This window comes from Trichechus manatus, unplaced genomic scaffold, assembly GCF_000243295.1.
Source record: "Trichechus manatus latirostris isolate Lorelei unplaced genomic scaffold, TriManLat1.0 scaffold00155, whole genome shotgun sequence".
Lineage (NCBI taxonomy): Eukaryota > Metazoa > Chordata > Mammalia > Sirenia > Trichechidae > Trichechus > Trichechus manatus.
Genome location: NW_004444091.1, coordinates 1,930,287 through 1,957,867, shown reverse-complemented (window position 1 = coordinate 1,957,867; position 27,581 = coordinate 1,930,287). Strand labels below are relative to the sequence as shown.

The window sequence follows — 27,581 nt, the reverse complement described above, 5'->3', positions numbered from 1 at the left end:
CAGGGATCACAACAGAGGGTCCCAGACAGAGCTGGAGAAAAATGTAGAACAAAATTCTAACTCACAAAAAAAGACCAGACTTACTGGCCTGACAGAGAGTGGAGAAACCCCAAGAGTATGGCCCCTGGGTACCCTTTTAGCTCAGTAATGAAATCACTCCCGAGGTTCACACTTCAGCTGAAGATTAGACAGACCCATAAAACAAAACGAGACTAAAGGTGCACAGCAGCCCAGGGGCAAGGACTAGAAAGCAGGAGGGGACAGGAAGGCTGGCAATAGGGAACCCAAGGTCAAGAATGGAGAGTGTTGACATGTCACGGGGTTGGAAACCAGTGTCATTAAAACAATACGTGTACTAACTGTTCAATGAGAAGCTAGCTCTATAAACCTTCCTCTAAACCCATAATAAAATAAATAAATAAAGATTTTGTCTTTCAAAGTGGAGAATTTATAGGACATATTTGTAATCTAAAGTATAGGTGCTTAAGTCCCTTTTCCATACTTTTTAAGTAAGATGAAATCATAGTAGAAGGAAGCCAGTTGTAATATTTTTTAGTAGTAGTAGAGAGCACTGATTAAGTACGCATTGTAACTTGCCTAGCCTTATAATTTTTGGTTACTAGAATTTAAAGTACAACATTTTAGAAGAGATCAGTGTGGACTTAAACTGCTTGAATTTTGTGAAACTAAAACAAAGCATCACACATTTTTGTAATATTGCTTAGTGCTATTTTTAACTATTTATAGAATAACAACTTTCTGCCTTCTCCTTCAGATGTGCCATTTGGAGGTGCTAAAGCTGGTGTGAAGATCAATCCCAAGAACTACACCGTAAGTATTGAGTTGCTATTTGTGCACACAGTGCATTTACAAAGGACTTGAAATGACTGGGCTTCTAGGTATCCGCCATACTAATGAGGTTAATGGTCCCGATTCCTTGTCAAAAGAAGTGGAAGAACAATTAAATAATTAACTCATTGAGTGTTTTGCCATATAAAAGGTCACTTGCTTAATGTCAATGTCCTTTTTCATTTTCTTACTTGGTTAAAACGTAATTAATACTTTCATATTGTTAAACATTTATATCCACGTTTATAAATTATGATCTGAGGTTTTAATGTTGGGATCTCAAGGTCATAATGATAAATGTTTTAAGTAATCCAGTAAAATTCTTGCTTATACTATCAGTTCCAAGTTAATTAAAGCTAGCTGTTACTAGGTTTAACATAGTACCAAATTAGCTCTTTTAGGAGATTCCTTGCCTCCTCTCTCTCTCTCTGTCTGTCTCTCTGCTCCTTTTTCCTGCTGCTACTCTTCCTGTTTCTTTCTGTCTCAGAAAAAAAAAACAAAAAACAAATCTCTGTGGAGTTGGCTGCTTACGTACAGAGCTCCTTGTCAATTTCATGGTATGGCCCCTCCCGGCAGGGACTACAAGCAGACCAATCCTCTCTCGGTAGGCCATAGACACTTCATTTGTATAGTAGGCTACAGCTCACCTCATTTGCATAGTCTATTGACCAATCCCTGTGAGGTGCATACCAATCACAGAACAGGCTGCAACAGACCAGCAAAAAGTATTAAACCACAAGTTGTTTATAGCTTACCCAAGAAATGTCAATCAACCTGGACAAAAGTAACAAACCTTCTGGGGTAGAAAACTAGGGCAAAAGGCTTAGGGGAAAAATCTCAAGCTGTTTTTCCAAAGAACCAAGGCAAAGGGCCACATAAAGAAGCTCATTTCACCACAGGATGCCTCATGTGGTCCTATATTAATACAAAGAGAACAGGAACTGGAATTGGAATTCTGTATCTCTTGCTTGTATTACATAATTTCTGACTCCTCATTTTCTCATCTTTAAAATGGAAATGCCTACTTTATGAATTGTTATGAGGATTATACAAGAAGATGCATGAAAAAATGTCCTGTAAATAGAAAATATGATGCAATTATTACTTTTCTTCCCAAGGGTTTTTTTTCCATGAAAAAACTTTTTTCACTGTTGTTTTTGTTTTTGTTTTTTTCGTCACAGGATAATGAATTGGAAAAGATTACCAGGAGGTTCACCATGGAGCTAGCAAAGAAGGGCTTTATTGGTATGTATTGCCATTTAGGTTTCTACCAAAAGTGAGAACACCTAAAAAATCACTGTCTTAATTTGAACCCCTGCTTTTATAACACATGGGGTCTCCATGAGTTGGAGTCGACTCGACGACAGTGGGTTTGGTTTTTGTTTTATCTGTAAGTACATGGGTAGAGTTGCCCTTTGTAGTGAGAAACTAGATTCCATGATAGATATGGTGAACGTACCTGGGCCTATTCAGGACATGTCTCTAGTAGAAAAGTTCTGGTTCCAAGCATGTAGTGTGGACACCAGGGAGCGGTCACTGCCACCTCTTCTCCCTGCACAGACACAGAGCTTTGGATTACTGTGTTTGTACATTTCCTCTTGAGATGTCCAAGAAGACCAAAGCCATACTTTTAGGCATTAGTATTCACATAAAAAACATTTAGGTTTTTACGGTAGTAATTCTGTTGTTCTTAAAGCAGTGAGAAAACTGATGCCTTTTGGAATTAGGGGTTTTAAGCAGGCCTGTCCGCCTCTTTAGAGCAGCAGGAAGAGTCAGTGAGGTTAACGCTGATTGCCTTGCTACCACTGTCCAGTTGTGAGGATTCCTGAGGTTTGTTGCTAGGAGCTTTCGCCAAACTTGCTAAATTTGTGAAGATAATAATCTTCATTTGCTTGATGGTTTTTGTATCTTACTATTGTTTGTGCTTACGTGTTCTTTTATGTGAGATGTGAATATTCTTTGCTGTATCAGTATTAGTTATTTACTCTTTAATTTTCAAGCAAATTAAGTCTTTCTTTACATTTCTTTTCTTGATCTAGAAGGGTTCTGATTTGTTTGAGTAACAAAAGTAACTATGAGTGCCCTATTAGCAGAGTTAAAAGAAAAAAGACTGACTGAAATAGGAAAGAAAATCTACTTTTTTCTCCTTCTTTCTGCCCCTGTGTTTCTCTTCCCCATATTTCTCCCACTGTTAACAGGTTCCTCGGAACTTAAGATATCCTTGTTTTCAAACTTGCCCATAAAATAAACATAACACTAAACCGTTAGTAGATTTGGCCTGTGTTTCATAATCTGAAAGGTGTTTGGCTCCTGTGAATGTAATCATGCAGTCACTATACTGGGGAAGCAGTAGGTAATGTAGGTTAACTCCCGAACCTTGTTCACACTTAAAGAAATACCTGCTAATTTGGAGATGGATGGATTGAAGTCATGTTCAGCCAATCAATCAGCCTTCATACTTTTTATATTTCCTCTTAGCCTAAATCTTAAACATATTTAATAGTCTTTAGTGGTTTCAGACTTTATTTAGTTGTGTTTATTGCCCATATCTGGACTCCAGGTTCACTTTGTCTTTCTCAGCAAGTACCTTCTAGTTCCAAAGGTTAAAAAGTGATTTGTTGGAACACTTAAGGAAATCAGAACTTAAATGCTAATGGTTGACTTTGCTTGTGTGCAAAAGCCTGTTTAACCCTTGATGCAGCTTAGCTGCCACCTGGTCCCCGAACACTTGTATAGCACAGGAAGACAGCAAAAGGCACTCTCTCTCTCTCTCTCTCTCCAGAGCACCTAACTGGGCAAACCTTTGAAATTGATGTCATTTGTCTGTTATTTTCTGACATCCCTTTCCACAGAGAGCTTGAGATTTCACATTAGACCTGAGTCTGTATCCTGGCCCTGTCACACTGAGTTTAGGCCCAACTTGTCAATTTCAGCAAAAAACAAAGGCAGCTGGGATTTTGACAGGGATCACATTCAATCTGTAGGTCAGTGTAATGAGTATTGCCATCCTAACAGTATTATCTTCCAGTCTGTGAACAATGGATGTCTTTCCATTTATTTAGGTTGTCTTTAGTTTCTTTCAACAATGTTTTGTAGTTTTCCATGTACAAGCCTTATGCTTGTTTTATTAAATTTATTCCTAAAAATTTTATTCTTTTTGATGCTATTGTAAATGGAATTGTTTTCTTAATTTCATTTTTAAATTGTTCATGGCAAGTGTATAGAAATACAATAGATTTTGCATCCTGCAACCTTGCTGAGCTCATTTATTTAGCTCTAATAGTTTCTTTTGTGAATTCCTTAACATCTTCTATCTATAAGATCATGTCATCTGCAAGTATAAGTGTAGTTACCTATTTTAAAAAGGGTAGACTTTTTGCCTCAGACCTGTTTTCTATATTTTAGAATTTACCTAGAACCTGGAATTCAGGAATTGCTTATATTCTGTGCATCCCTATACCTTGGTTTCGCACAGAGTAGAAAACTCATAAGCCTGATACTGACAGTTTGTGGTGGGGAGTTGCTTCGCCTTTGGCATGTCCAGACTAATGGATGTTCGTGGGAAGCAGTTTACTGTTTATACATTTCTAATTTAGAACTGTAGACCTCAAATTTGCCACTTGGCCAACAGCCGTTCTCCAGTTGGGATTGGAATTTGACACACAAGCTTACATAACACTCGATATTGTTGAACTCAAGCATAATACTTTTGTAGATATCTCTAGAAGCATAAAGGAGCAAGTTGTCATTTGTACCTTGAGAAAAAAGCAATATGATTAGACAAATTTGTACTAACCTCCAGCTTCGATATGTTTCTCTGAGGGAACAAGAATTGTGAGCAAATAGTTGGGAGCAGTAGAGCCCTTTTGTCAGGGAGTAAGAATAGAACACGAAGGAGCCCTGGTGGCGCAGTGGTTAAGTGCTCAGCTGCTAACCGAAAGGTCGGCCATTCGAACTCACCAGCCACTCCGCGGGGGAAAGATGTGGCCGTCTGCTTCTGTAAAGATTACAGCTTTGGAAACCCTATGGGGCAGTCCTGCTCTGTCCTGTAGGGTCACTATGAGTCGGAATCGACTTGGTGGCAATGGAACAAGGCCTTAATCCTTCCAAGCAGTAGTGTTGTATAGGGTGAGTGTGGCTTTGGGAAGATTATTCATAAAGTGCCTAAGGAAAGGGGTCATCTGGGTGGCACAGACAGTTAAGCACTCGACTACTAGCTGAAAGGTTGGCAGTTTGAACCCACCCAGAGGAGCCTCAGAAGACAGGCCTGGCAATCTGCTTCCGAAAGGTCACAGCCTTGAAAACCCTATGGAGCAGCTCTACTCTGTACACATGCGGTCGCCATGAGACAGACTTGATGACAACTAACAGTAACAGCAAGGAAAAGGGTGCTCGCGTGGAGGAGAGTTACAGATTGGGCCGTGGCAGGAGAGACAGGAGGCAGACATTGCAGTTGTGGGCGAGTCCTGTATCTGTTACATCACAGCTTGTACAAAGAAGTACGTTAACTCTGACCTGGGTCCCTAAAATGTAGTAAAACATAAAAATGTATTTTGTTCTCTTGATTAAAAAGTTAAAATTAAGAAAGAACTCAAGCACAGCACTTAGAAGAAACTTATTTATTTGGGGGATTTAATGTTTTAACCATTTTTAAAGTTGTATTTTCTTTTTATAAAGATCATGAGTTTGTATTATACAATTGAAACAAAATAGAAAGTTATAAACAAGGCTGAAATGCAAAAAAGAACACACTGAACAAGTTTGTGCATATCTTTTAAACCTCTGCGTACATATATGCACATGGATATATCAATGTATGAAGTCCCTAGGTGGCGCAAATTGCTCGCAGTCAACTGTTGACCTAAAAGTTGGCAGTTCATATCCACCCAGTGGAAGAAAAGTCCTAGTGATCTGCTTCCATTAAGATTACAGCCAAGAAAACCCTATGGAGCAGCTCTCGATGGCAACTAACGACAGCATCTGCATAGAGAGAATTTTATGTGAATGGAAATGTATTATATACGCTGTATGACACCTGCCTTTTTCTACATGTACGTTTTGGTGATCATGCCAAGTCACTTACATGGCTATATGACAGTCTTTGTAATGTTTGCATAGTATTTCTTTGTATAGATAAACCATATTTCACTTAATTGGCCCACTATTATGGACAGATTAGGTTCCTTTTTCACTATTTTTAATAGGAGTATTTTGACGTATTCCTGTCTTTACAGACTTTGAGTGAGCATTATTTACACATTTTTATCAGAGATCTCACTGTGGCAATTAATTATTAGTGCTGTCAGTGGCACCTGTTTTTTCCTGTGCCGTCCTCAAGCTTTTTCATTTGCTGTGATCTGAGGAATTGAAAACGTTATGTACACTGAGTGAATAAGCTCTGAATAAGAGGTCAAAGCCACATTCTGTCGCAGGTGTGAGTATTACAGGGCTTGACACAGTCGCTTCAGTGACGTGGCTTTCTCCCCCGTTGTTCTACTTGTTAAGGGCATTTACACTGATACAAGGGGTATGTTACTGTACTGTCTCATGCAACGCCTTAACCGCAGCAGTCCTGCTTATCTAGGGTGAGGTGGTACTGTTATCTCCATTTGCAGTTTAGGGTTCAGAGGTCGAGAAAAGCAAAACTGATTTGCATGTGGCTGCACACTCACAAGTCCTACCGAGTGCTTATGTCTGTTGTTCATAGCTAACTTCCAAAGATATAGCAAGTAAATGCCAGTGGGAGAGATTATTTTGTAATGTTTTGTGTATATAAGTTTTGTGGTGAAACATTTAATGAGTATTTCTATGACTTTTAATTAGTTACATAAAATCTAAAGTTTTGGTGACTGTTATTACAGAGAATTACAAGGACCTTTGTATTTGAGATGATCCAGTGCCCTTTGTCTGTGCCCACAGGTCCTGGCATTGATGTGCCTGCCCCCGACATGAGCACAGGCGAGCGGGAGATGTCCTGGATCGCTGACACCTACGCCAGCACCATAGGGCACTATGTGAGTACCCGTCAGAGCCCTGTCGGTTTCATCTGCTGCAGGTGAATCTGCCTACAAGAAATAACTGACTGTGTGGAAGTTGAATACTACTGGGGATTTCTCCTCCCCTTTAATAATAATCTTGATTTGCATATTATTTTACTTCTGTTTCTCCATTCTTAAATCATAAGTTTAGTAATCATGGATTCAGCTTTTACCTACAAGCTGTCTTATTCGCTAGGGTGGGACCCTCAAACACCAAATCAGGACACTGCTGGACACTGGAAGGGAAAGAAAACCATTTGATCCTGACTTTTCCCTCCATGACCTCTCAGTTTAAAGAAGCAGATGAGGCATGGCGGCTTATGATGATGTCGGTGAAGTTGGAGAGAAATGGACAGACTTAAGAGTGACCTAGGAAAGAAAAGTAGTCAGCTCCGAAAGAACGAGGAGTGCTGAGAGCTTCATGCTGTGGATGCTGAGGAACAGGTTTCTGCAGAGACCGGATTCAGCAATGAGGCTATGCACAGAGTGATGAGATTGGAGCCAGACAGACAGCTGGCATTGAGAGAGGAAAGGAGGGCGTAAAGTGAGCTTCCACTGAAGAAGAATGGCCCTGGAGAGAGGCAAAGAGAAGACGAGTTGGCAGTTGACTGCTGTCCAAAAAGAAAGATTTATGTTTTTTGTGGTTGCCTGGCATAGTGAGTGGCTGTAGGCACAGACTCGTTGGTGAGAGAGAGCGAAAGGATGCAAGAGAGATACAGGGCCGCAGATATGGGAGCAAAGTCCTCCGATGGAGTAAAGGTCTTGTGAATTTTTATTTTAAGGTCCCTAGTGGAAGGATGTCACTTTGAGGACTAAGGTGCACCTGACTCAAGCCATGGTATTTTCAGTCATCTCATATGCATGCAAAAGCTAGACAATGAATAAGGAATACCAGAGAAGAATTGATGCATTTGAGTGATGGTGAAGAATATTAAATATACCATGGACTGCCAGAAGAACAAACAAATCTGTCTTGGAAGAAGTACAGTCAGAATGCTCCTTAGAAGCGAAGATGGCGAGACTTCATCTCACATACTTTGGACATGTTATTAGGAGGGACCAATCCCTGGAGAAGGACATCATGTTTGATAGAGGGTCAGCAAAAAACAAGACCCTCAGTGAGATGGATTGACACAGCAGCTACAAAAATGGGCTCAAGCATAACAACAATTGTGGGGATGGCACAGGACCAGGCAGTGTTTTGTTCTGTTGTGCATAGGGTCAGTATGAGTCAGAACCAACTCAACGGCACCTAACAACAAGAGTGGAAGGATTGGTCTTGAGAAGAGGAGGAATGGTTTTCCTTCTGAAAGAGAGACAAGCAGAAAGGGGTGGCTGTGGCCTCCTGGGGAGGCGTTTCGAGGCCATTCGCATTTTGGAGAGGTGGTCTAGTGTGGTGGTTAGGAGCACTGGCAGACGGCCTGGATTTCACTCGTGGCTTCTTCCCTTAGCAGCTCTGTGACTTATGGCAGCCGCCTAAGCTGTCTGTGCCTCAGTGTCCTCCTATGTAAAATGAGGTTAATAATAGTGCAGTTATGAGGATTAAATGAATAATATACATAAACAGTACACAACCTTTAGTAAGTACAAAAATAAATGCTTATAAATACTAACCAGTTACAATCAAGTTGGATTCTGACTCATGGCAACCCCGTCCATGTCAGTAGAACTGTGCTCCATGGGGTTTCAATGGCTGATTTTTCAAAGTAAATATCGCCGGTCCTTTCTTCAAAGACGCCACTGGCTGGACTCAAACCGCCAGCCTTTAGATTAGCAGCTGATCAGATTAACCGTTTACTTGCACCACCCAGGGTCTCCTTATACTACATAATGTAAATTGCAAAAATCCCCTCAAACAAAACATGAGCAGTACAAGACACTTTAAAAAATTTTGCTTTTGTCTGCCATTCCCAAAAAGGGCAGCCACTTGTCCATCTGTCACCTTTTTATGTTAAATGAGTTCTGGGTATGGTCTCTTGTCCTTCTTAAGCAAGATACTAGACTGGATAGTGCAAACCAGGAGGCAGTATATCCTTCGCAGCTCATTCGCAGTGATGCCAGCTAAACCTTTGACTCTACTGTTAAAAGGCTTTTCTTGTTAAGTGATAGGAAATGCAGAATTAGAGCCTAAGGTAAGGAAGCCATAGTTTTTGTTAATCATGTATTTCCATACGTGAGCCTGAACTACACAGCTCCTTTTCTCTAGGTCCACCTGGAAGAGCTGGTGCTGGCGGGGAGGGCCATTCTCACCCCTGGGCTTTCGGAGACAATTAGGTATCCTGGTGAGCTTGGCGGTTGGCACCATGCCCGACTTCAGACAGTATTTCTGTCAGCTCCAGCATTTGCATTTTCACTGTTTAAAAGCATTTGGCACTAGTTTGTAGTTCTGTATTCATAAGTGTTAATTATTCATGAAAGAAAACTGTGGGAAAACTGTTAAATCACTTTACTAGGCTGCTTTTTGTTGTTGTTGGTAATTACATAAGTAATACGATTCTAAGTTCTCATTGTAAAAATATTTAAGCCGTACAGATGAAGGTCAGGTCACTTTTTAACTTGTCCAGCTGAAATGTATATTGGGAGGTGGGAGCACTTGGGCAGCAGATTGCCTCAACAAGTTTATCAAATAGTCCATAGTTTAACCAGTGATGTAAAATGCTTCCTACATTTTATATTGACCTCCTATATGTAATAGGACTTTCTGAGTTCTCCTGTTCTACTGATAAAGAAAAAAACCCGTTGTCATCAACCCCACAGGACAGAGTAGAGCTGCCCCGTAGAGTTTCCGAGGAGTGCCTGGTGGATGTGAACTGCCAACCTTTTGGTTAGCGCTTAACCAGTACGCCACCAGGGTTTCCTGTTCTACTGATAAATTTGTCTCTTCCATGCTGTTTGGGATGCGGTAGCTTATGATAGATTTGATACCTTGGAAGGGAAGCCCCTCCATTCTCATTTTTTCTAATTATACTTGTTTCTGAACAATGATGCATGTACATCATCAATTCAAAGAATACAACAAGGTGGGTGGTGAAGACTGCTACCTCCCTTTCCGTTCCCAGATCTGCTGACTGCTGCCCCCAAAGACCCTCTGCCCACATACAGGCACGCAGCCTTTGTGCTCACCCACATGTACCTTTTTTTTCTTTTTTTAACCCAAATGATAGCATACTAAATACCCCAAAATTCTACTTCCAGGTAAATTCCATTTTTTGTATCTCTAGGCATTTTTACTTTGATTAGGTGTATTCCAAATTATCCTCCAAACCACCTTAGTTTTTTTTTGTTTTGTTTTGTTTTTTAATTTCTTGAATACTTTTGTTAATCTACTCTTTTAGAGAAACTTGAGAATCATCTTTTGAAGTTTTTTTTAATGAGATTTTATTAAATTTTTAGATTACTTCGGTAGAAGAGTATCTTTACAACAGTGAGTCTTCCCATCCAAGTGTATTGTATCACATCTTCCTGTCCCAGGCTTTGTTTTGGTGATGTACTGAAGTCCTCTGGTAGATTTGAAGACATTTGTGAGTGGATGTGTACCTTGACTTAAACCCACTGCCGTCAAGTCAGTTGTGACTCATAGCGACCCTATAGGACAGAGTAGAACCCCATGGGGTTTCCAAGGCTATAAATCTTTTACAGAAGCAGACTGCCGCATCTTTCTCCCTCGGAGTGGCTGGTGAGTTTGAACCGCCGACCTTTCAGTTAGCAGCTGAATGCTTAACCACTGTGCCACCAGGGCTCCTTGGTTTAGTAAGGCTTGAATGTTTGTTGAAGAAAAAGTAGTTTTAAGCTGAATTATCTCTACTTTTGTCATATTGTTACTTGTACTTACTTGCTGTTCAATTCCTAAGCTCTTTGTTTCTCCTGTTGGAAAATATAGTCTGTTATATGTTTTCTAGGAACAAGAAGCTGAAAACGTAAGGCTTATCTCTTGGGAAAAGTATACCTTAAACACACACACATTCATACACCTATTGAATGTATTTTTAGTTAAATAAGAATGTACGTTGACTTTAATCCTTCATTTTATTAGTTCATCGTAGAAATTGGACTTGGTGTTTCATTTTTTTAAGTTACGACGTTCTCTTGCAGGATATTAATGCACATGCCTGTGTTACTGGTAAACCCATCAGTCAAGGTGGTATCCACGGACGTATCTCTGCTACTGGCCGTGGCCTTTTCCATGGGATTGAAAACTTCATCAATGAAGCTTCTTACATGAGTGTTTTAGGAATGACACCAGGGTTCGGAGATAAAACATTTGTGGTTCAGGTAAAATTTTTGTTTCCTTAGGAATAACTGATAATATATAAAATAAGTGTTACTGTTTTTAGATTTGCAATTTTTTTAATTTGATTCTTTTGAATCTTTTTAAATTTTAGAGTGATTATTTTCAGAGTAATAAACCCTCCTCCTTTTTTTAACCTAGTGGTGATCTAGTGCATAATTAAAATTCTATAGTCAGATACCGCTTTATTTTTCAAGATTATGGTATAATTCATATGATTAGAACTGATTTAAGTGTCAGATCATACAAAACTATCACCAACTTCTTCTAATCAGTATTTAAACTTAAAATTGTGTCCAGAAGGGGTAAGTCTTTTAATTAACATAATTTTCTAAAACTATTAAGGGTATACAAAAAGGTTTGCTATTAACCCAGACTTTCAACTTTCAGGTAGAATTCGCTTAGTGTTTAGTGTGTTAATTTGTATTCCTCCCGGTGTGGACATAGGACATCTGGTCATCGGGAATTGAGGACCTGAGTGGTATGATCGACAGTGCTGCCATTTCTTCATAAGCTGGAAGGCTGCATCTAACTAAACTTTTTCAGGACTCATTATCATTATCTGTTATCATAGATAACAGAGGGTTAGGTTCCACATTCTTAAAGTAGAATTTTACTGTTGAAGGGAAGCCAGGTACATTGTTTGTTTTGGCAAAAGGATTGTAAGAACTGCTTCTAAGCTAACGAAATAGGACTCTTACTACCCGTGCTGGGACTTGATTTCTGTGTCTTGCATAATTGTTCTTTACAGGGTTTTGGTAATGTGGGTCTGCACTCTATGAGATACTTACATCGTTTTGGTGCTAAGTGTGTTGGTGTTGCGGAATCTGAAGGGAGCATATGGAATCCAGATGGCATTGATCCAAAGGAACTGGAAGACTTCAAATTGGTATGTTGGTCTAGTATCTGAACAGTTTGAATACTATGAACTTTGTAAAGTTGAAACAAGTCTTATTTCAATCTATTTCTATTCCTTATTTTTTAAACTTAGCTCAAAGAGCTTTTAATAAATAAATTTTGTGTTATAAGCACCAAACAAACATTTAAACTCTAGGTGCAAGCATTTGTTTTGATTTTTAATCAATTACAGCAACATGGATCAATCATGGGATTCCCCAAGGCAAAGCCTTATGAAGGAAGCATCTTGGAAGCAGACTGTGACATACTGATCCCAGCAGCCAGTGAGAAGCAGTTGACCAAGTCCAATGCACCCAGAGTCAAAGCCAAGGTAAAAGCGTTCTAGAAACTGGGTTGAACATTATCAACATGGAAAGACGTTGTTAGTTCCCATCAAGTTGGTTACAACTCATGGCAACTCTGTGTACAACAGAATGAAATGTTGCCTGGTCCTGCACTTCATGATCGTTGAGAAGTTTGAGTCCATTATTGTAGCCACTGTGTATTTTGAGTGCCTTCCAAAACCCTGAAGGCTGATATTCCAGCACTATATCAGACAGTATTCTGTCATGACCCATAGGGTTTTTGTTGGCTAATGTTTAGAAATAGATCACAGGCCTTTCTTCCTATACTGTCTTATTCTAGAAGCTCTGCTGAAACCTCCCCAACCATGGGTGGCCCTGCTGGCATTTGAAATAATGGTGGCATAGCTTCCAGCGTCACAGCAACAAATAAGCCATCACAGTATGGCGAACTGACACACGGTCAGCTCTGATTGGGTGTCGTCTGTTTTTTTCCTTACGAGCCAGAATCGACTCGACAGCAACGGATTTGGTTTTGGGTTTTTTTTTTAACAGCTTTATCGGGTTATAATTCACATACCGTACAGTTCACGCATTTAAAGTGCACCCTTCAACGGCTTGTAGTGCATTCCCAGAGTTGTGCGACCATCCTCTTGGATTGCCTCTTAATCCCTCGGTGGAGAGGATTTAGCGATGTTATTGGCATTTCTGTATGTTCTTGTAGATCATTGCTGAAGGTGCCAATGGACCAACAACTCCAGAAGCTGATAAGATTTTCCTGGAGAGGAACATTATGGTGATTCCTGTAAGTCATTTACGTTTGTCAGGTTTTACATGTACTTGGGATCGTAATTGCCTTTTGCAAGGAATTGGAGGGACAGGAGACTGTTAGTTTCCCAAACTGTTGTGAATTTTTCATCTTTATTTTGGTCTTAAGAAAATACAGTAGAAGCATGTATAATGAGTATAATAAGTCTGACAGTTTTCACTTTGACCTGAACACTTTCTTCCAACCTCAGGCTTTCTTGAGTATGTATTTAGCCTTCTAAGAATCCAATTGTGTAAATGTATATTGTACTAGAAATACTGTTTTAGCTTAAAATCTAAAATGTCCTACATGATTCCTAACCTTATCTATTTCAAATGGCCCTGTTTTATGCAAAGAGCTAATATGAGGAACATGTGCTCATGTTTGCTAGTGGATAAGCATGGGGTCTATACAAAAAGGCCATTACACGTTAGGGTAGACTTGGAATGCATTTTCAAGAGTCTCCTTTTCTGAAAGCACTTAAGAAATTCTATTCAACTGAGATGAGCAGTCCTTGGGTAGTGAAAGGGGGAATGCTAATCATCTGGTGAGATTACCCTCAGACAGTCCAGTCCAAAGGTTGTTGGACAAGCAATTTTGTCTGAGAACTTTGTTGGTAGAGAAGAGGCTCTAGCCAAAGTTAATCAAATAAACGAATAAAATTTTTTTTTTTTTCCAAATGGAAAAAAAGCTTAGATGGGCTGGGAAGGAGGTTTGTTGAATTAGAGGCATACCTCAGAGGTGGAGATATTACAGATTCAGGTTCCAGACCACCGCAATAAAGCGAGTATCGCAGTAAAGTGAGTCACACAGAGTTTTTGGTTTCCCAGTGTATATAAAAGTTATGTTTACACTGTACCATAGTCTATTAAGTGTGCAGTAGCATTATATCTAAAAAATATATATATATATATACATACCTTAATTAAAATATACTTTATTGCTGAATAATGCTAACCATCATCTGAGCCTTCAGCGAGTCATAATCTTTTTGCTGGTGGAGGGTCTTTCCTCAGTGTTGATGACTGCTGACTGATCAGGGTGGTGGTTGCTGAAGGTTGGGATGGCTGTGGCAATTTCTTAAAATAAGACAACAATGAAGTTCACCGCATCGATTGACTCTTCCTTTCATGAAAGATTTCTCTGTAGCACGCAATGCTATTTGATAGCATTTTACCCACAGTAGAACTTCTTTCACAATTGGAGTCAGTCCTCTCAGACCCTGCCACTGCCTTATCGACTAAGTTTATATAATATTCTAAATTCTTTGTTGTCATTTCAGCAATGTTCGTAGCATCTTCACCAGGAGTAGATTCCATCTCAAGAAAACCACTTTCTTTGCTCATCCATAAGAAGCAACTCCTCATCCATTATAGTTTTATCATGAGAGTACAGCAATTCAGTCACATCTTCAGGCTCCTCTTCTAATTCTGGTTCTCTTGCTATTTCCACATCTGCAGTAACTTCCTCTACTCAAGTCTTGAACCCCTCAGTCATCCATCAGAGTTGGAATCAGCTTCTTCCAAACTTCTGTTAATATTGATATTTTGACCTCCTCTCATGAATCACGAATGTTCTTAATGGCATCTAGAATGGTGAATCCTTTCCAGAAGGTTTTCAATTTACTTTGCCCAAATCCATCAGAGGAATCGTTATCTATGGCAGCTATAGCCTTAAAAAATGTATTTCTTAAATAATAAGACTTGAAAGTCGAAATTACTCCTTGATCCACGGGCTGCAGAACAGATGTTGTATTAGCAGGCATGAAAACAACATTAATCTCCTTGTACATCTCCATCAGAGCTCTTAGGTGACCAGGTGCATTGTAAATAAGCAGTAATATTTTGAGAAAGTCTTTTTTTCTGAGCAGTAGGTCTCAGCAGTGGGCTTAAAATGTTCAGTAAACCATGTTGTGCTGTCATCCAAGCTTTGTTGTTCTAGTTATAGAGCATAGGCAGAGTAGATTTAGCATAATTCTTAAGGGCCCTAGGATTTATGGAATGGTAAATGAGCATGGGCTTCAACTTAAAGTCACCAGCTGCATTAGCCCCTAACAAGAGAGTGAGCCTGTCCTTTGAAACTTTGAAACTAGGCATTGACTTCTCCTCTCTAGCATGAAAATCCTAGATGGTGGCGTCTTCTAATCTAAGGCTGTTTCATCTACATTGAAAATCTGTTGTTTAATGTAGCCATGTCCATCAGTTATCTTAGCTAGATCTTCTGAATAACTTGTTGCAGCTTCTACATCAGCACTTGCTGCTTCACCTTGCACTTTTATGTTATGGAAACGGCTTCTTTCCTTAAACCTCATGAACCAACCTCTGCTAGCTTCAAACTTTTCTTCTGTAGCTTCCTCACCATTCTCAGCCTTCACAGAATTGAAGAGAGTTAGGGCCTTGCTCTGTATTAGGCTTAGTTTAAGGGAATGTTGTGTCTGGTTTGATCTTCTATCCAGACCACTAAAGTTTTCTCCGTATCAGCAATAAGGCGGTTTTGCTTTCATGTGTTCACTGGGGTAGCAGTTTTAATTTAATGGAGTAGCACTTTTAATTTCCTTCAAGAACTTTTCCTTTGCTTTCACAACTTGGCTAACTGTTTGGCTTAAGAGGCCTACCTTTCAGCTTATTTTGGCTTTTGACATGCCTTCTTCACTAAGCTTAATCGTTTCTAGCTTTTGATTTAAAGTGGGAGACATGTGACTCTTGCTTTCACATGAACACTTACAGGCCATTGTAAGGTTGTTAACTGGCCTAATTTCAATGTCTTCCTATCTCAGAGAATAGAGAGAGACGGAGAATAGCCGGTTGGTGGCGCATCAGAACACACACAACATTTATTGATTGTAAGTTCGCCATCTTATATGGGCGCGGTTCATGGTGCTCCAAAACAATTACAAGAGTAACATCAAAGATCACTGATCACAGATCACCATAACAGATATAATAATAATGAAAAAATTTGAAATAATGCAAGAATTACCAAAGTGTGACACAGAGACACGAAGTGAGCACATGCTGTTGGAAAAACTGGCTCAACGCAGGGTTGCCACAAACCTTCAATTCATAAAAAACGCAATGTTTATGAAGTACAATAAAACAAGGTATGCCTGTATTTTCAGTCTGGTACTGTCTAAGATGTATTTAGTAAATTTGGGATTTAGTCTGCTATGATGTTGAAATTGAGCTCTTAGTGCATTGTAAAGTTTTATTAAGACCTTGGTCTTCTAATGTCTTTGGTGTCTTCCTGTCACATTTTTGTGTATAGGATCTCTACTTGAATGCTGGAGGAGTGACAGTCTCTTACTTTGAGTGGCTGAAGAATCTCAATCATGTCAGCTATGGCCGTCTGACCTTCAAATATGAAAGGGACTCTAACTACCACCTGCTCAGTGAGTGTTGATGATCCTGTTCTCTGAAAGCAATTGTTTGGGGCCAGTTGAAAGGCTGGAGAAAGCATACTCGTTAGAGAACAAATGTCCCTTTAATCTTAGAGAATTTAGTCTCACAACAGAAAATTGTATTATTACATCTCATGAGGCTAGGACCAAAAGTATACTGACTCTCATACGTATTTATATTCAGATTTTTATTCTGGAATGCAGTGTTCCCAGATCATAATCTATAAGTCAGTAATATTATTAAGAAGTATCATTTAAAAAATGTGGTCTTCGCATTAACACCCGTCCATTTCTTTCCCTTGGTGCACTTAGTGAAGGCCTGTCTGGTGTCAAGAATTTTTTGAGTCTTCTGATGAGAATACTTGTTTTTCTTTGATTAGAATAAGCTCCAGAATTAGCAGTAGAGTTTCTCATCAGGCTGAAATAAGACCTGCAACTGAGCTTCTTTTTACTCAGCCCACTTTGAGAATCTGGGTGAAGTGTTCTGTCTATTTCCATTTCTTTTTCCCTCAGCATTTTCCTTTTAATAGAGCCAAGGAAAAACCCTGGTAATGGGTGTTATGGAAACAGATTAGTGACCTGAATTCACATTTACATAGGAATTTGGCAAAGTGTTTTATTCCCTTTTAACAGAGTTTTGAATGATTAATGCTTTTATATCATTGCTGTTAAAGGTTTCAAAACTCTGTATTAGGTTTTGGGTTTACAGATATAGTTTGAGATTACTTTAGGTTATACTTCTTTTTGTTGTTCTTGTTCCCTATTAGCAATATCTTATCTTCGTCTCTTGACTTTTTATAGTGTCTGTTCAAGAGAGCTTAGAAAGAAAATTTGGAAAGCACGGTGGAACTATTCCCATTGTACCCACAGCTGAGTTCCAGGATAGGATATCGGTGAGTATGGTCAAGCCTTGTATTTTAAACACACTACTTGCTCTTTTCCTTATACTCGGTCCCGGTAGGTTGAGTTGAGTTTAGGGGTGGTAGTCAGCAGTAATTCTGTCACTTGAGAGCACTTTGTACCCACCCCTTTCCTTATGTTCTAAAACAGAGTAAGAATCCTAGTGACTGAGAACGGATTCAAAATAAACAATTAATGGTGCTTCTGCTTTTGGTACTTTTGCAATTCAGATAACTCAACAAGTGATCCTAACATAATCATGAAAGAGTATTATGTGTTTCATCTCCTTTAAGCTTCAGAGAAATAGAAAGTTAAAGAAAACAGATTAGAAAAAGTATTTTATATTAAGTAGCCATAGGGTCGCTATGAGTTGGAATCGACTCGACAGCAATGGGTTTGGTTTCTTGGTTTGATAGACAGGATACATTGTTAGTGCACACACATCACAAAAAGAACTTCTTTACCAGTAAATGACAGAAGACGGGAACAATGAATCACAGCCAATAAACCTGGAAAAAATGATTAACCTCACTGTTAAAGCAATACAAGTTAAAATCAGGCATTCTTTATTTATTAAAGTAGGAAAAACAATTAATGGATTTTGTAAGCAACATGTCTGTGGTGAAACAGTTATGCCTGTATTCTGATGACATTGCAGATTGGTGTTGCTCTTTGGAAGATAATTTGATGAGTTGTTAAAGTGTTCCTGTCCTTGACACTGTAATAATTTCCTCTTTGGAAATTTGTCCTAAGAAAATAATTCAAGAGGAAAGGAATGATTCTGTACATGATGATGTTCACTGAAACTGTATTTGCAGTTATTGTTTAAATTATGTTTGATTTAACAGTCCAGTGACAGGGAAATGGCTACATTATAATGTATCTTCTTATGAAGTATTCACTCATGGAAAATAATTTAAGACTATATTGTATCTTGCAACATGGGGAAAGTTAAGGTTTTTATTCTGAAGGAGAAAAGATGCTTTTGCCATTCCAAAACCTTGCTCTTTCTCGGATCCCTGTTAGTTCTGGTGCCTCTCTCTGGAATGCTCTGACCCACTCCCTGCTCAGCTATCACCACATCTCTGTGGCTTTCTCTGAAAGTCCCCTGTGCGTGCCGAATTGATTTCTCTTCCATCTGTTGAGCCGGAATGTCACGCACACTGCCATTACAAATGACATAAAACAGCAATGACCTCTTGCTCCCGCTGTTAGTTCTCAGTCTTGCTCCCTTTGGCCTCCCCACTTCCTAGCGTATGCCTGGCACATAGCAGTCCCTCAAACTGTAGCATTTAGAGAGAGAACAGAAGAGGACAGTGGGTGAGTTAGTTACAAATACAGAGCTGTGATGACTTTACCCTTTTTAAAATAATCCTTACTCAATGTATTGGTCTCCCAATTTTCAAATACTTTTAGTGCTTCTATTTTAGACTTTCGTGCTTTCTCACCTCTGATTGAGCTGCTTTTTGCAAGGAGTCTTGTAGTAAGTGTCAGTCGAAAACGCAGTTTTCTTCCAGCTTCCTCCAGCCATGCTTTGGCCCTACCAGGACCTAAGTCCAATGACCGTACCACCTTTTCACTGTCCCTCATCACTAATGTCCTCGCGTCTCTCCCTACCTAGTTTAAATCCCATGATCCGTCACTACATCACTCTGACCTTCTTCTGCTTCATCAGACCCCCTTGTTAACACCTGGACCCTGGTTACATCCAACTCCGCCTCTTCCCTGCAGCCCTGTTGCTGGAGGCCCTGCTAATGGCTCTAACTTTAACCCATGACCTCTAACCTCAAGGTGGCTTTTATTGCTACCAGCAGTCATATTGCTTTGCCTATTCATTCTCTCACTCTTCTGGATGATTGTCATATTTTCTCCTCTTGTCACTTCCCCCCACCCCCACCCCCGCCATTCTAGCTGACAACCTGGTATCTGTGTTCACAGAAGAAACTGAAACAGTCAGAGAACTTCTACATCTACTCAGCTCCTCGTTCCTCTACCCTGTTCTGTGTCCTCTCTCCTACTATTATAAATCAACTCTTTGTGCCTCCGTGAAGCCCAGGTCTCCCACCCATGCTTTGGATGGCTTGTTCTCAACTTCTCCCGTGCACTGCTGCAGCAAACCTTCGCTTCTTGCCTGTGTCATCGATTTTCCCTCTACTGGATCATTCCTGTCGGTTGTACAAAATGCTGCTTTTTAAAATATATAAATCTTTTTTTCCTAAATTTCATTTATTTTCTTGCTGTTGCTGAGAATGTACACAGCAAAAAGTACACCACTTCAACAGATTCTACATGTACAGTTCAGTGACACTGATTATGTTCTTCAAGTTGTGCTGCTGTTCTCACCCTCCTTCTCTGAGTTGTTCCCGCCATTAACATAAACTCACTACCCCTTAAGGTTCTTGTCTAATCTTTCGAGTTGCTGTTGTCAATTTGATTCCATATAGACCATTCTTAAAAGAGCATAGTGCTAGGGAAGCCAACACAACTTCACCAAGGCAAGGTCATGGAAGCTTCACAGACACATCCAAACTACCTGAGGGACTGAATTATTGGGCCTAGGGCTGGGTACCATGGTCTTGGGGGACAGCTAGCTTAGTTGGCATAACATAGTTTATAAAGAAAATGTTCTACATCTTACTTTAGTGAGTCGCGTTTGGGGTCTTAAAAGCTTGTGAGCAGCCATCTAAGATACTCCACTGGTCCCACCCTATCTGACGCAAGGAAGAATGAAGAAAACCAAAGACACAAGGGAAAGATTAGTCCAAGGGGCTAATGGACCACAACTACCACTGCCTCCAACAGACTGAGTCCAGCACAACTAGACGGTGCCCAGCTACCACCACTGACTGCTCTGACAGGGATCACAATAGAGGGTCCTGGACAGAGCTGGAGATAAATGTAGAACAAAATTCTACCTTACAAAAAAAGACCAGACTTACTGGTCTGACAGATTGGAGAAGCCCCGAGAGTATGGCTCCCGGACACCCTTTTAGCTCAGTACTGAAGTCACTCCTGAGGTTTACCCTTCAGCCAAAGATTAGACAGGCCCATAAAATAAAACGAGACTAAATGGGCACACCAGCCCAGGGGCAAGGACAAGAAGGCAAGAGGGGGCAGGAAAGCCAATAATGGGGAATCCAAGGTCAAGAAGGGGAGAGTGTTGACCTGTCATGGGACTGGCAACCAATGTCACAAAACAATATGTGTATTAATTGTTTAATGAGAAACTAATTTGCTCTGTAAACCTTCATCTAAAGGACAAAGAAAAAAGGGCATAGTGTTCAAGGCAGACCTTTTTTACTAGTTAAGCTAAACTGTTGTTTGGTTTTTAGGAAGACTTCAGGGAATATGTTTTGGTTTAAGGTTTGAAGATGATCTCAGGGCAGCAGTTTCAGGGGTTCTTCTAGCCACCGTGGCTCCAGGGAGTCAGGAGTCCATGAGAATTTGAAATTCTGTTCTGCATTTTCTCCCTATTGCTCAGAATTCTTCTATGGAATCTTTGATCAAAATGCTCAGTAATGGTAGCTGGCACGATCTAGTTACTCTGGCCTCATGGTAAAGGAGGCAGTTGTTCATGGAGGCAGTTAGCCACACATTCCATATCCTCCATCTATTCCTGACTCTCCTTCTTCCCCTGTTGGCTCCAGGTGAACAGAGACCAACTGTTGTGCCTTAGAGGGCCACTTGCAAGCTTTTAAGACCCCACGTACTACCCAACGAACTAGAAGATAGAATAGAAGCACTAAACACATTATTAGGCCAGTTAACTGGGATTTCCCGTGAAACCATGACTCTGAACCAAGGAATCAAATCCCATGAGGTGTTTGGTTGTGCATAGGCAGCTACTCTTTTTTTTTTTTTTTGTCTTTGTTGTAAATACATCTATCAGACAACTTTTTGCCAATTCGAAAAAAAAACGAAACAGAAAGTAACAAATGTTGGCAAGGATATGGGGAAATTGAAACCTTTATCCATTGCTGGTGGGAATGCAAAATGGTACAGCCATTGTGGAAAACAGTGTGGCGTTCCTCAAAAAACTAAAGACAGAACTACTATATGACCCAGCAATTCCATTCCTAGGTATATACCCAAAACACTTGAAAGCAGAGACTCAAAAACAGACTTGTACACCGATGTTCATTGCAACGCTATTCACAATAGCCAAAAGGTGGAAACAACCTAAATGCCCATCAACAGATGAATGGATAAACAAAACGTGGTACATACATACAAACAAATACTGCTCAGCCAGTAGGAGAAATAAGTCTTGGTACATGCTACGATATGGATGGGGCTTGAAGACGTTGTGCTGAGTGAAATAAACCAGCCACAAAAGGACAGATAGTATATGACCTCACTTACATGAAAAGGCAAGAAAAGTCCAATTTATAGGGACCAAACTTTATTAGTGGTTATCAGGGGCCAGAGGGAAGGGGAAAGGGGAGTTAATGGTGATGGAAAAACCACCTTGATTAAGGGTAGGTTTGCACAACTAATCATTGTAATCGCTGTTAAAATATGTATATATCTTAATCCCACTTCCTTTTCCACTTACTGCTGTTTTTCTTTCGCCTATAGCAAACTTCCTTGAAAGAGTTATATATACTGTCTCTAATTCTTCTGTAATTCTGTGCTTGAACCTACTCTTTTTTCCACCACTCCACCAGACTGTTCTTGTCAAGGTAACCAGTGACATCCACATTGCCAAATCTAATGGCCATTTCTCAGTAGCTCATCTTACTTAACCTATCAGCAGCTTTTGTCACAATTGATTGCTCTCTACCATGGAACATTCTCTTCTAGGACACCACATTCTCCGGGTTTCCTTCCTGCCTCGCTAGCCATTCCTTCTCATTGCCTTTTATGGGTACCTCTTCGTCTCTTCACACTCTTAACATTGGAGGGCCTCAGTCCCTGAACCACTTCTTTAACTAGATTCAGATCTTCGGTGAATCTCACTCACTCAGCCTAGCCTCATGGTTTTAAGTCCATGTATATTCTGTCTTCTTATTAGAATGAAATTTTCCATGAGAACAGAGAAATTTTATTATTTTGTCCTCTGCTGTGTCCGCCATGCCTAGAAGAGTGCCTGGCACATAGTTAGTAGGTATTCAATAAATATTTGTTGATTGGATGGATGAATGAATAAACGAATGAAACAGCAATATTCTGTCTATAAACCAAGCCTGTTTCCTCTTCTTAGCTTGATAGAACAAAACAAAGTTTAAGCCAAATGTTTTGTGATTAATATAAATTTTATAGAAGTACATTTTCTTAAATGAACACAGCATGAATTGGATGATCAGCATATATTCCCCCAATATTAAAAGTGAAACTCTGAGATGTTTTAGATAACTTTTATTGGTGCCTCACTTTTTAGGTTTTTATCTGACATGTCAGGATATGTATTTTATAGCTCTGTATGTCACATTAAGGGTGGTGGTGGTGGTTGTTAGGTGCCGTCGAGTCGATTCCGACTCATAGCGACGCTATTAACAGAGTAGAACTGCCCCACAGGGTTTCCAAGGAGCGACTGGTGGAATCAAACTGCTGACCTTTTTTTGGTTAGCAGCCAACCTCTCAACCACTACACCACCAGGGCTCCACTTACAGGTGCTAGTGATAGTGAATTGTACACAGATTTTTACAAAATATTCCAAGAAACAGGAATCTTTCTAAACAAATTGACTTGTCAGAGATAATTGACAAAGAAAAGAGATAAGCTGGCTTGGTGGTGGGAGGTTCGGGGTTATATTCCGGTTCTATAAATAGCTACTACTCTGGCCAACTTCTCTGGTCCTCAGGTTCCTCACCAGTAAGTTGGGGGTTAACTAAATCACTGCTAAGATAAGATCCATCCAGCTTTAAAAGCTGGTGGTACACACAGGCAGGATTCTACCCCAGAGCTGCTACTGGAATTAGCCAAATTCTTTCTGCATCTTGTTCACCTGGGGAGCTGGTGTGAGTTCTTCGTGTCTTGACAGGGTAACATGTGGTGATGGTGCACCTGTAGCTCGGATGGGTGAGGTTGCTGGGCTCCGTCCTTGCCCTTGTGTTCCCTGGTCTATACTTTTTGTGTTCATTTTTACCATGATTTTATTTAATGGGTATTTATGTTTGCTGTCAAACATAATTAAAACTAAACTGCGGTTAAAATTCAACTGCTTAAGTAAGTATCAAGATACTATACAGAAATGAAATATATGTTTACTGAAAAATAAAACAATCCTGTCTGGCTGTATATTGACTTAAGAATCCTTCTCACTGTTACAGGTGAGGTATGTCTCTGTGGTTTTGTTAAACTTTTGTTCTTTTTCCTCATAGGGTGCATCCGAGAAAGACATTGTGCACTCGGGCTTAGCTTACACTATGGAGCGTTCTGCCAGGGTACGTGTGCAGCTGCTGTTTGTGTTTCTCCTGGTTACATGACGGGCAACTCAACCGTGTTATCTCAGCTCCCAGATTGTGTGTGTGGTGATAGAGAAGAGCAGTCTGTTCAGATGTTTCTCACCGTGGGTAGCAAAACACATGCTTCCTCAGTTTTAAATGATGAGCATTATTTCCTCTTTAGGGTCTTCAAATACTTGCACCAGGCCTTCAGAAATAAATAGTAATGCCAGGTTAGTAGGGAAGGAGTGGAGCTGGGCAGTTAGCTAGATATCGAGTAGTTAGACAATGCAAATTGCAGCTCACATGCCACGTTACAGCTACAGGAAGCTACCGTACAATGGAAATTGGTATACTTAGTTTTTCTGACCACCTGACCCGTTTCAAGGCCTTAACCACAGTTTGAGTCCAGTTTCCCTAATTTCTCCTTGTGTTTAGATTGTATCCACTTGTATTTAAGTTAAAATAGTATAAACAGATGTTGATAAAAAAGAAGTTGGTCCTTCTTAGGGTTTTTTGTTGTTGTTGACTTTTTATATAATTCACCTACTATAAAGTCACACTTTTAAAATATACAGTTCAGTGGGTTTTAGTATATTCACAGGCTACCTAATTCCAGAATATTTTCATCACTCTATTCTTAGTTTTTTTTGAAAAATCACAAAATATATCAAATGAACTTGCTCCAGACAACAGAATAGCTAAAGGATGGAAACAGCTCACACCTAAAATTCTAAAAAATAACTTCTTACTGTTGCATAGATGGCAACCAGTGTTAATTCCAGAGGATTAGTACTTCTGACTAGTGTTGCCCTATTCTAGCTGCCCTCCCCTGTCCTGTCCTCTATGGAACTGGTGACAGGGTAACTGGTCCCGATCCCCCGTGTGCCTCGTGTATGCACTGCCCAGCTGCTGGAGTCAGGGTGCTCTTCACTGCGTGTTCTCCTTCATTTCAGCAAATCATGCGCACAGCCATGAAGTATAACCTGGGCTTGGACCTGAGAACCGCTGCTTATGTCAACGCCATTGAGAAAGTCTTCAAGGTGTACAATGAAGCTGGTGTGACCTTCACATAGGTGGATCACAGCTGGCTTCTCCATTACCCTCTTCACCTGTAACTTCTGCAGACCTATCACAAGTTTACATGTAACCACAGAAATCTCTTTCTCATGACTTACTAGATAATGGACACCATTCTCAACAAGCCAGTCCAAATCAGCCTCGTAAAAAGAAAGAAATGAAGGTTAGGTGATCATGTATAAGCTGATGAGTGTGAAGGTAGAAATCATCCATGCCAGAGGACCATTTGGGATATTTTTCCTTTGAATAGAAAGTCTCTTCCATCTGGCTTTTGCTTCCCTGCTTTGTGGCTGCATCCCATCCTGCTAATTACTATTGTTTGGGGTGAGCACCTGTTGTCCCAGAGCAGCCAGTGGCGTGCTCTTTCATTCTGGACAAGCCTGGGATGTGCTATAACTTAGACGCATTGAAGAAGTAGGCATGTGGCATTTTCAGAAGGTGGCATGGTCCTGAAGTGAGTTATTGATATTTCACATCAGCAAAATAACTCAATTTTGTAGGTTGCAAACAAAAGTAAAAGCTATTCCTCTTTATGCATTTCATTCTTTTATGAAATAAGTACATGCTGCTCTAATAAAATTGCCTTGAATCACTTAACAAGCCTAACCTTGACTCAAGCAGAGAATGCCTATAAACATAAATGAAAAAAACTAGTATTTTTATAACATAAACAGTATCATTTATAGCTTATCAGTTGTGTATTGTTGTCCAGCAAAAAGAAAGCCAGATGGAGAATTAAGTTACCTTCATAACCGCAGATGATGGAGGTTATTTTTCTTAAGTCCGTCTGAATTTGCTAACTACAATTATGATACGCAGTCCAAAGAGTGCGGTAACCTCCTTATCATGCTAATTAATTCTTCTTTTCTTTAAAGGATCTATCATGTTGACTAATTGAACAATAATTCAAGTAGAGTATCCCAGAAAAATAAGCTCTGCCTGTGTGGAGTCTTGCTGGCAGCACTGAGCGTTGCCCTGGGCCCAGCTCTGCCCAGCTCTGTGACCCTCTTCTCTTGGAGGCCTCACACACTGCCCACAAGCTTAATTCACAGCGTCTGACTGAAAACAACCTTGGATTGAGTGTTGTGTTGGGAGTTGTTTGGCCAGGGCCTTTTGAAAAGTAGTGTCCCAATGAAATGCTAGATATTATTTATGTAATGAATAAATGTCTTTTTTTTTTTTTTTTTTTAACAATAATACCCTTTCAGAAATTTCTAACTACTTTGTAACTGCATGACTTAACCTGGTGATAAAGCAGTTATTAAAAGTCTACCTTTTCCAAAGTGTATGTTTCCTTTCTGTGTTCTTGTATTTGATAATGTGTTTTTTAGGAGATGATAAACTACCATTGGGTTTCTAAAATTTTTGTGCCACCACCTACATATCACTTCTTTCTACTACATTGTGAGCTGCCTTTAAATGGCCCAAACTTCCTTTTTCAATTCTCTTGTGTTTCATTTTATTAAACAATATTAACGGTTGTTCTTGGGGAATAGGGACTAGTGCTAAGAGCTGATATACTAGAGTAATTTTTAGTCCCTTTTTTGATGAAGGGAGGATTCTTTGATTAGGTTGTTGGTTTGTTTTTGTTTTTGTTTTTTTAATTTAAAATGCCTTTATTCATTTATATGGTAAATACTGTCCTCTACTAAAAAACAATATTTTTCTTTCAATCTGTCAAGCTTAACTAAAAAATACATGTGTCTCTTTTCTGTATCATGTATTCAGATGATACAGGATGTAGGAAAAGTCAATTTAATAGACCAAAAAATAAAAAAATAACTCATTGCTGTCGAGCTGATTCCAACTCATAGCAACCCTGTAGGACAGAGTAAAACTGCCCCATAGGGTTTCCAAGAAGCAGCTGGTGGACTCGAACTGCCAACCGTTTGGTTAGCAGCCAAATTCTTAACCACTGTGCCACCAGGGCTCCAATTTAATAGACATTATTAAATAACTACACGCACATGCAGAATGTTGGATAAATGGTTAAGCTTAGAGATGAACACTAAGTGTGGTAACAGACATTCCGTGTAAGACAATGGGTTTAACAGAAAATGTGCTTGCCCCGGTTTCTGGTAACCAACTTCCTTTCTGTGAATCTTTAAATACTCAATTCCAGATCTCCCAGCTCCTGGAGCAGGGCTTTCTCTTTTTGAATTTTCTCTAACTGATTTTTGTTTTTAATAATTTAGCCAGAGAATATAACTATTGAAGACAGAATGCTAACTGCAATCAGCAGAACTGGAGTTAGTTAGTCAGCTGCCAAACCTGGAGCCTGACTCTGAACTGGTCTCTGTTCAGTCACGTTCTGACTCTCCCTGGTTCTGAGTATCAAGTCGGCGGATAAACAAGCCCCCGGCCCCACTGACCCAGCCAGCATGGCTGTTTGCATTCTACGTGGGAGGCCAAAAATATGTTGGAGGGAGAGTGATATGAAAAGTTCCAGAGTATTAGGAGCAATACTGAGCGGGAAATTAGATTCAGATCATATGAATATGGGGTGATAAGTCTGTTTGGTTCCTGGAAGTTTGAGTTAGAAAATTCTGGTCAATTACTCTGGTTTAACTGAAATGTTACTATTTATTTTTAATTAATTCTTACCCCCCAAAAAACTTACACATAATACTCTAAT

The 27,581-nt window shown here is 39.8% G+C and overlaps 1 protein-coding gene across 1 annotated transcript in view; it reads left to right on the top strand.

The window, feature by feature from the left end:
* Positions 1 to 26,143, top strand: part of GLUD1 (glutamate dehydrogenase 1) — a 45,992-nt gene extending 19,849 nt beyond the window's left edge. Inside the window, 11 exon segments of the mRNA XM_023740435.1 lie at positions 776 to 831; positions 2,031 to 2,094; positions 6,769 to 6,863; positions 10,980 to 11,159; positions 11,927 to 12,064; positions 12,266 to 12,403; positions 13,099 to 13,179; positions 16,447 to 16,570; positions 17,381 to 17,472; positions 23,804 to 23,866; positions 24,823 to 26,143. Of these exon segments, the coding sequence (XP_023596203.1) occupies positions 776 to 831; positions 2,031 to 2,094; positions 6,769 to 6,863; positions 10,980 to 11,159; positions 11,927 to 12,064; positions 12,266 to 12,403; positions 13,099 to 13,179; positions 16,447 to 16,570; positions 17,381 to 17,472; positions 23,804 to 23,866; positions 24,823 to 24,942 (1,151 nt within the window). The 3' untranslated portion in view covers positions 24,943 to 26,143.
* The last annotated feature ends 1,438 nt before the right edge of the window (positions 26,144 to 27,581 follow it).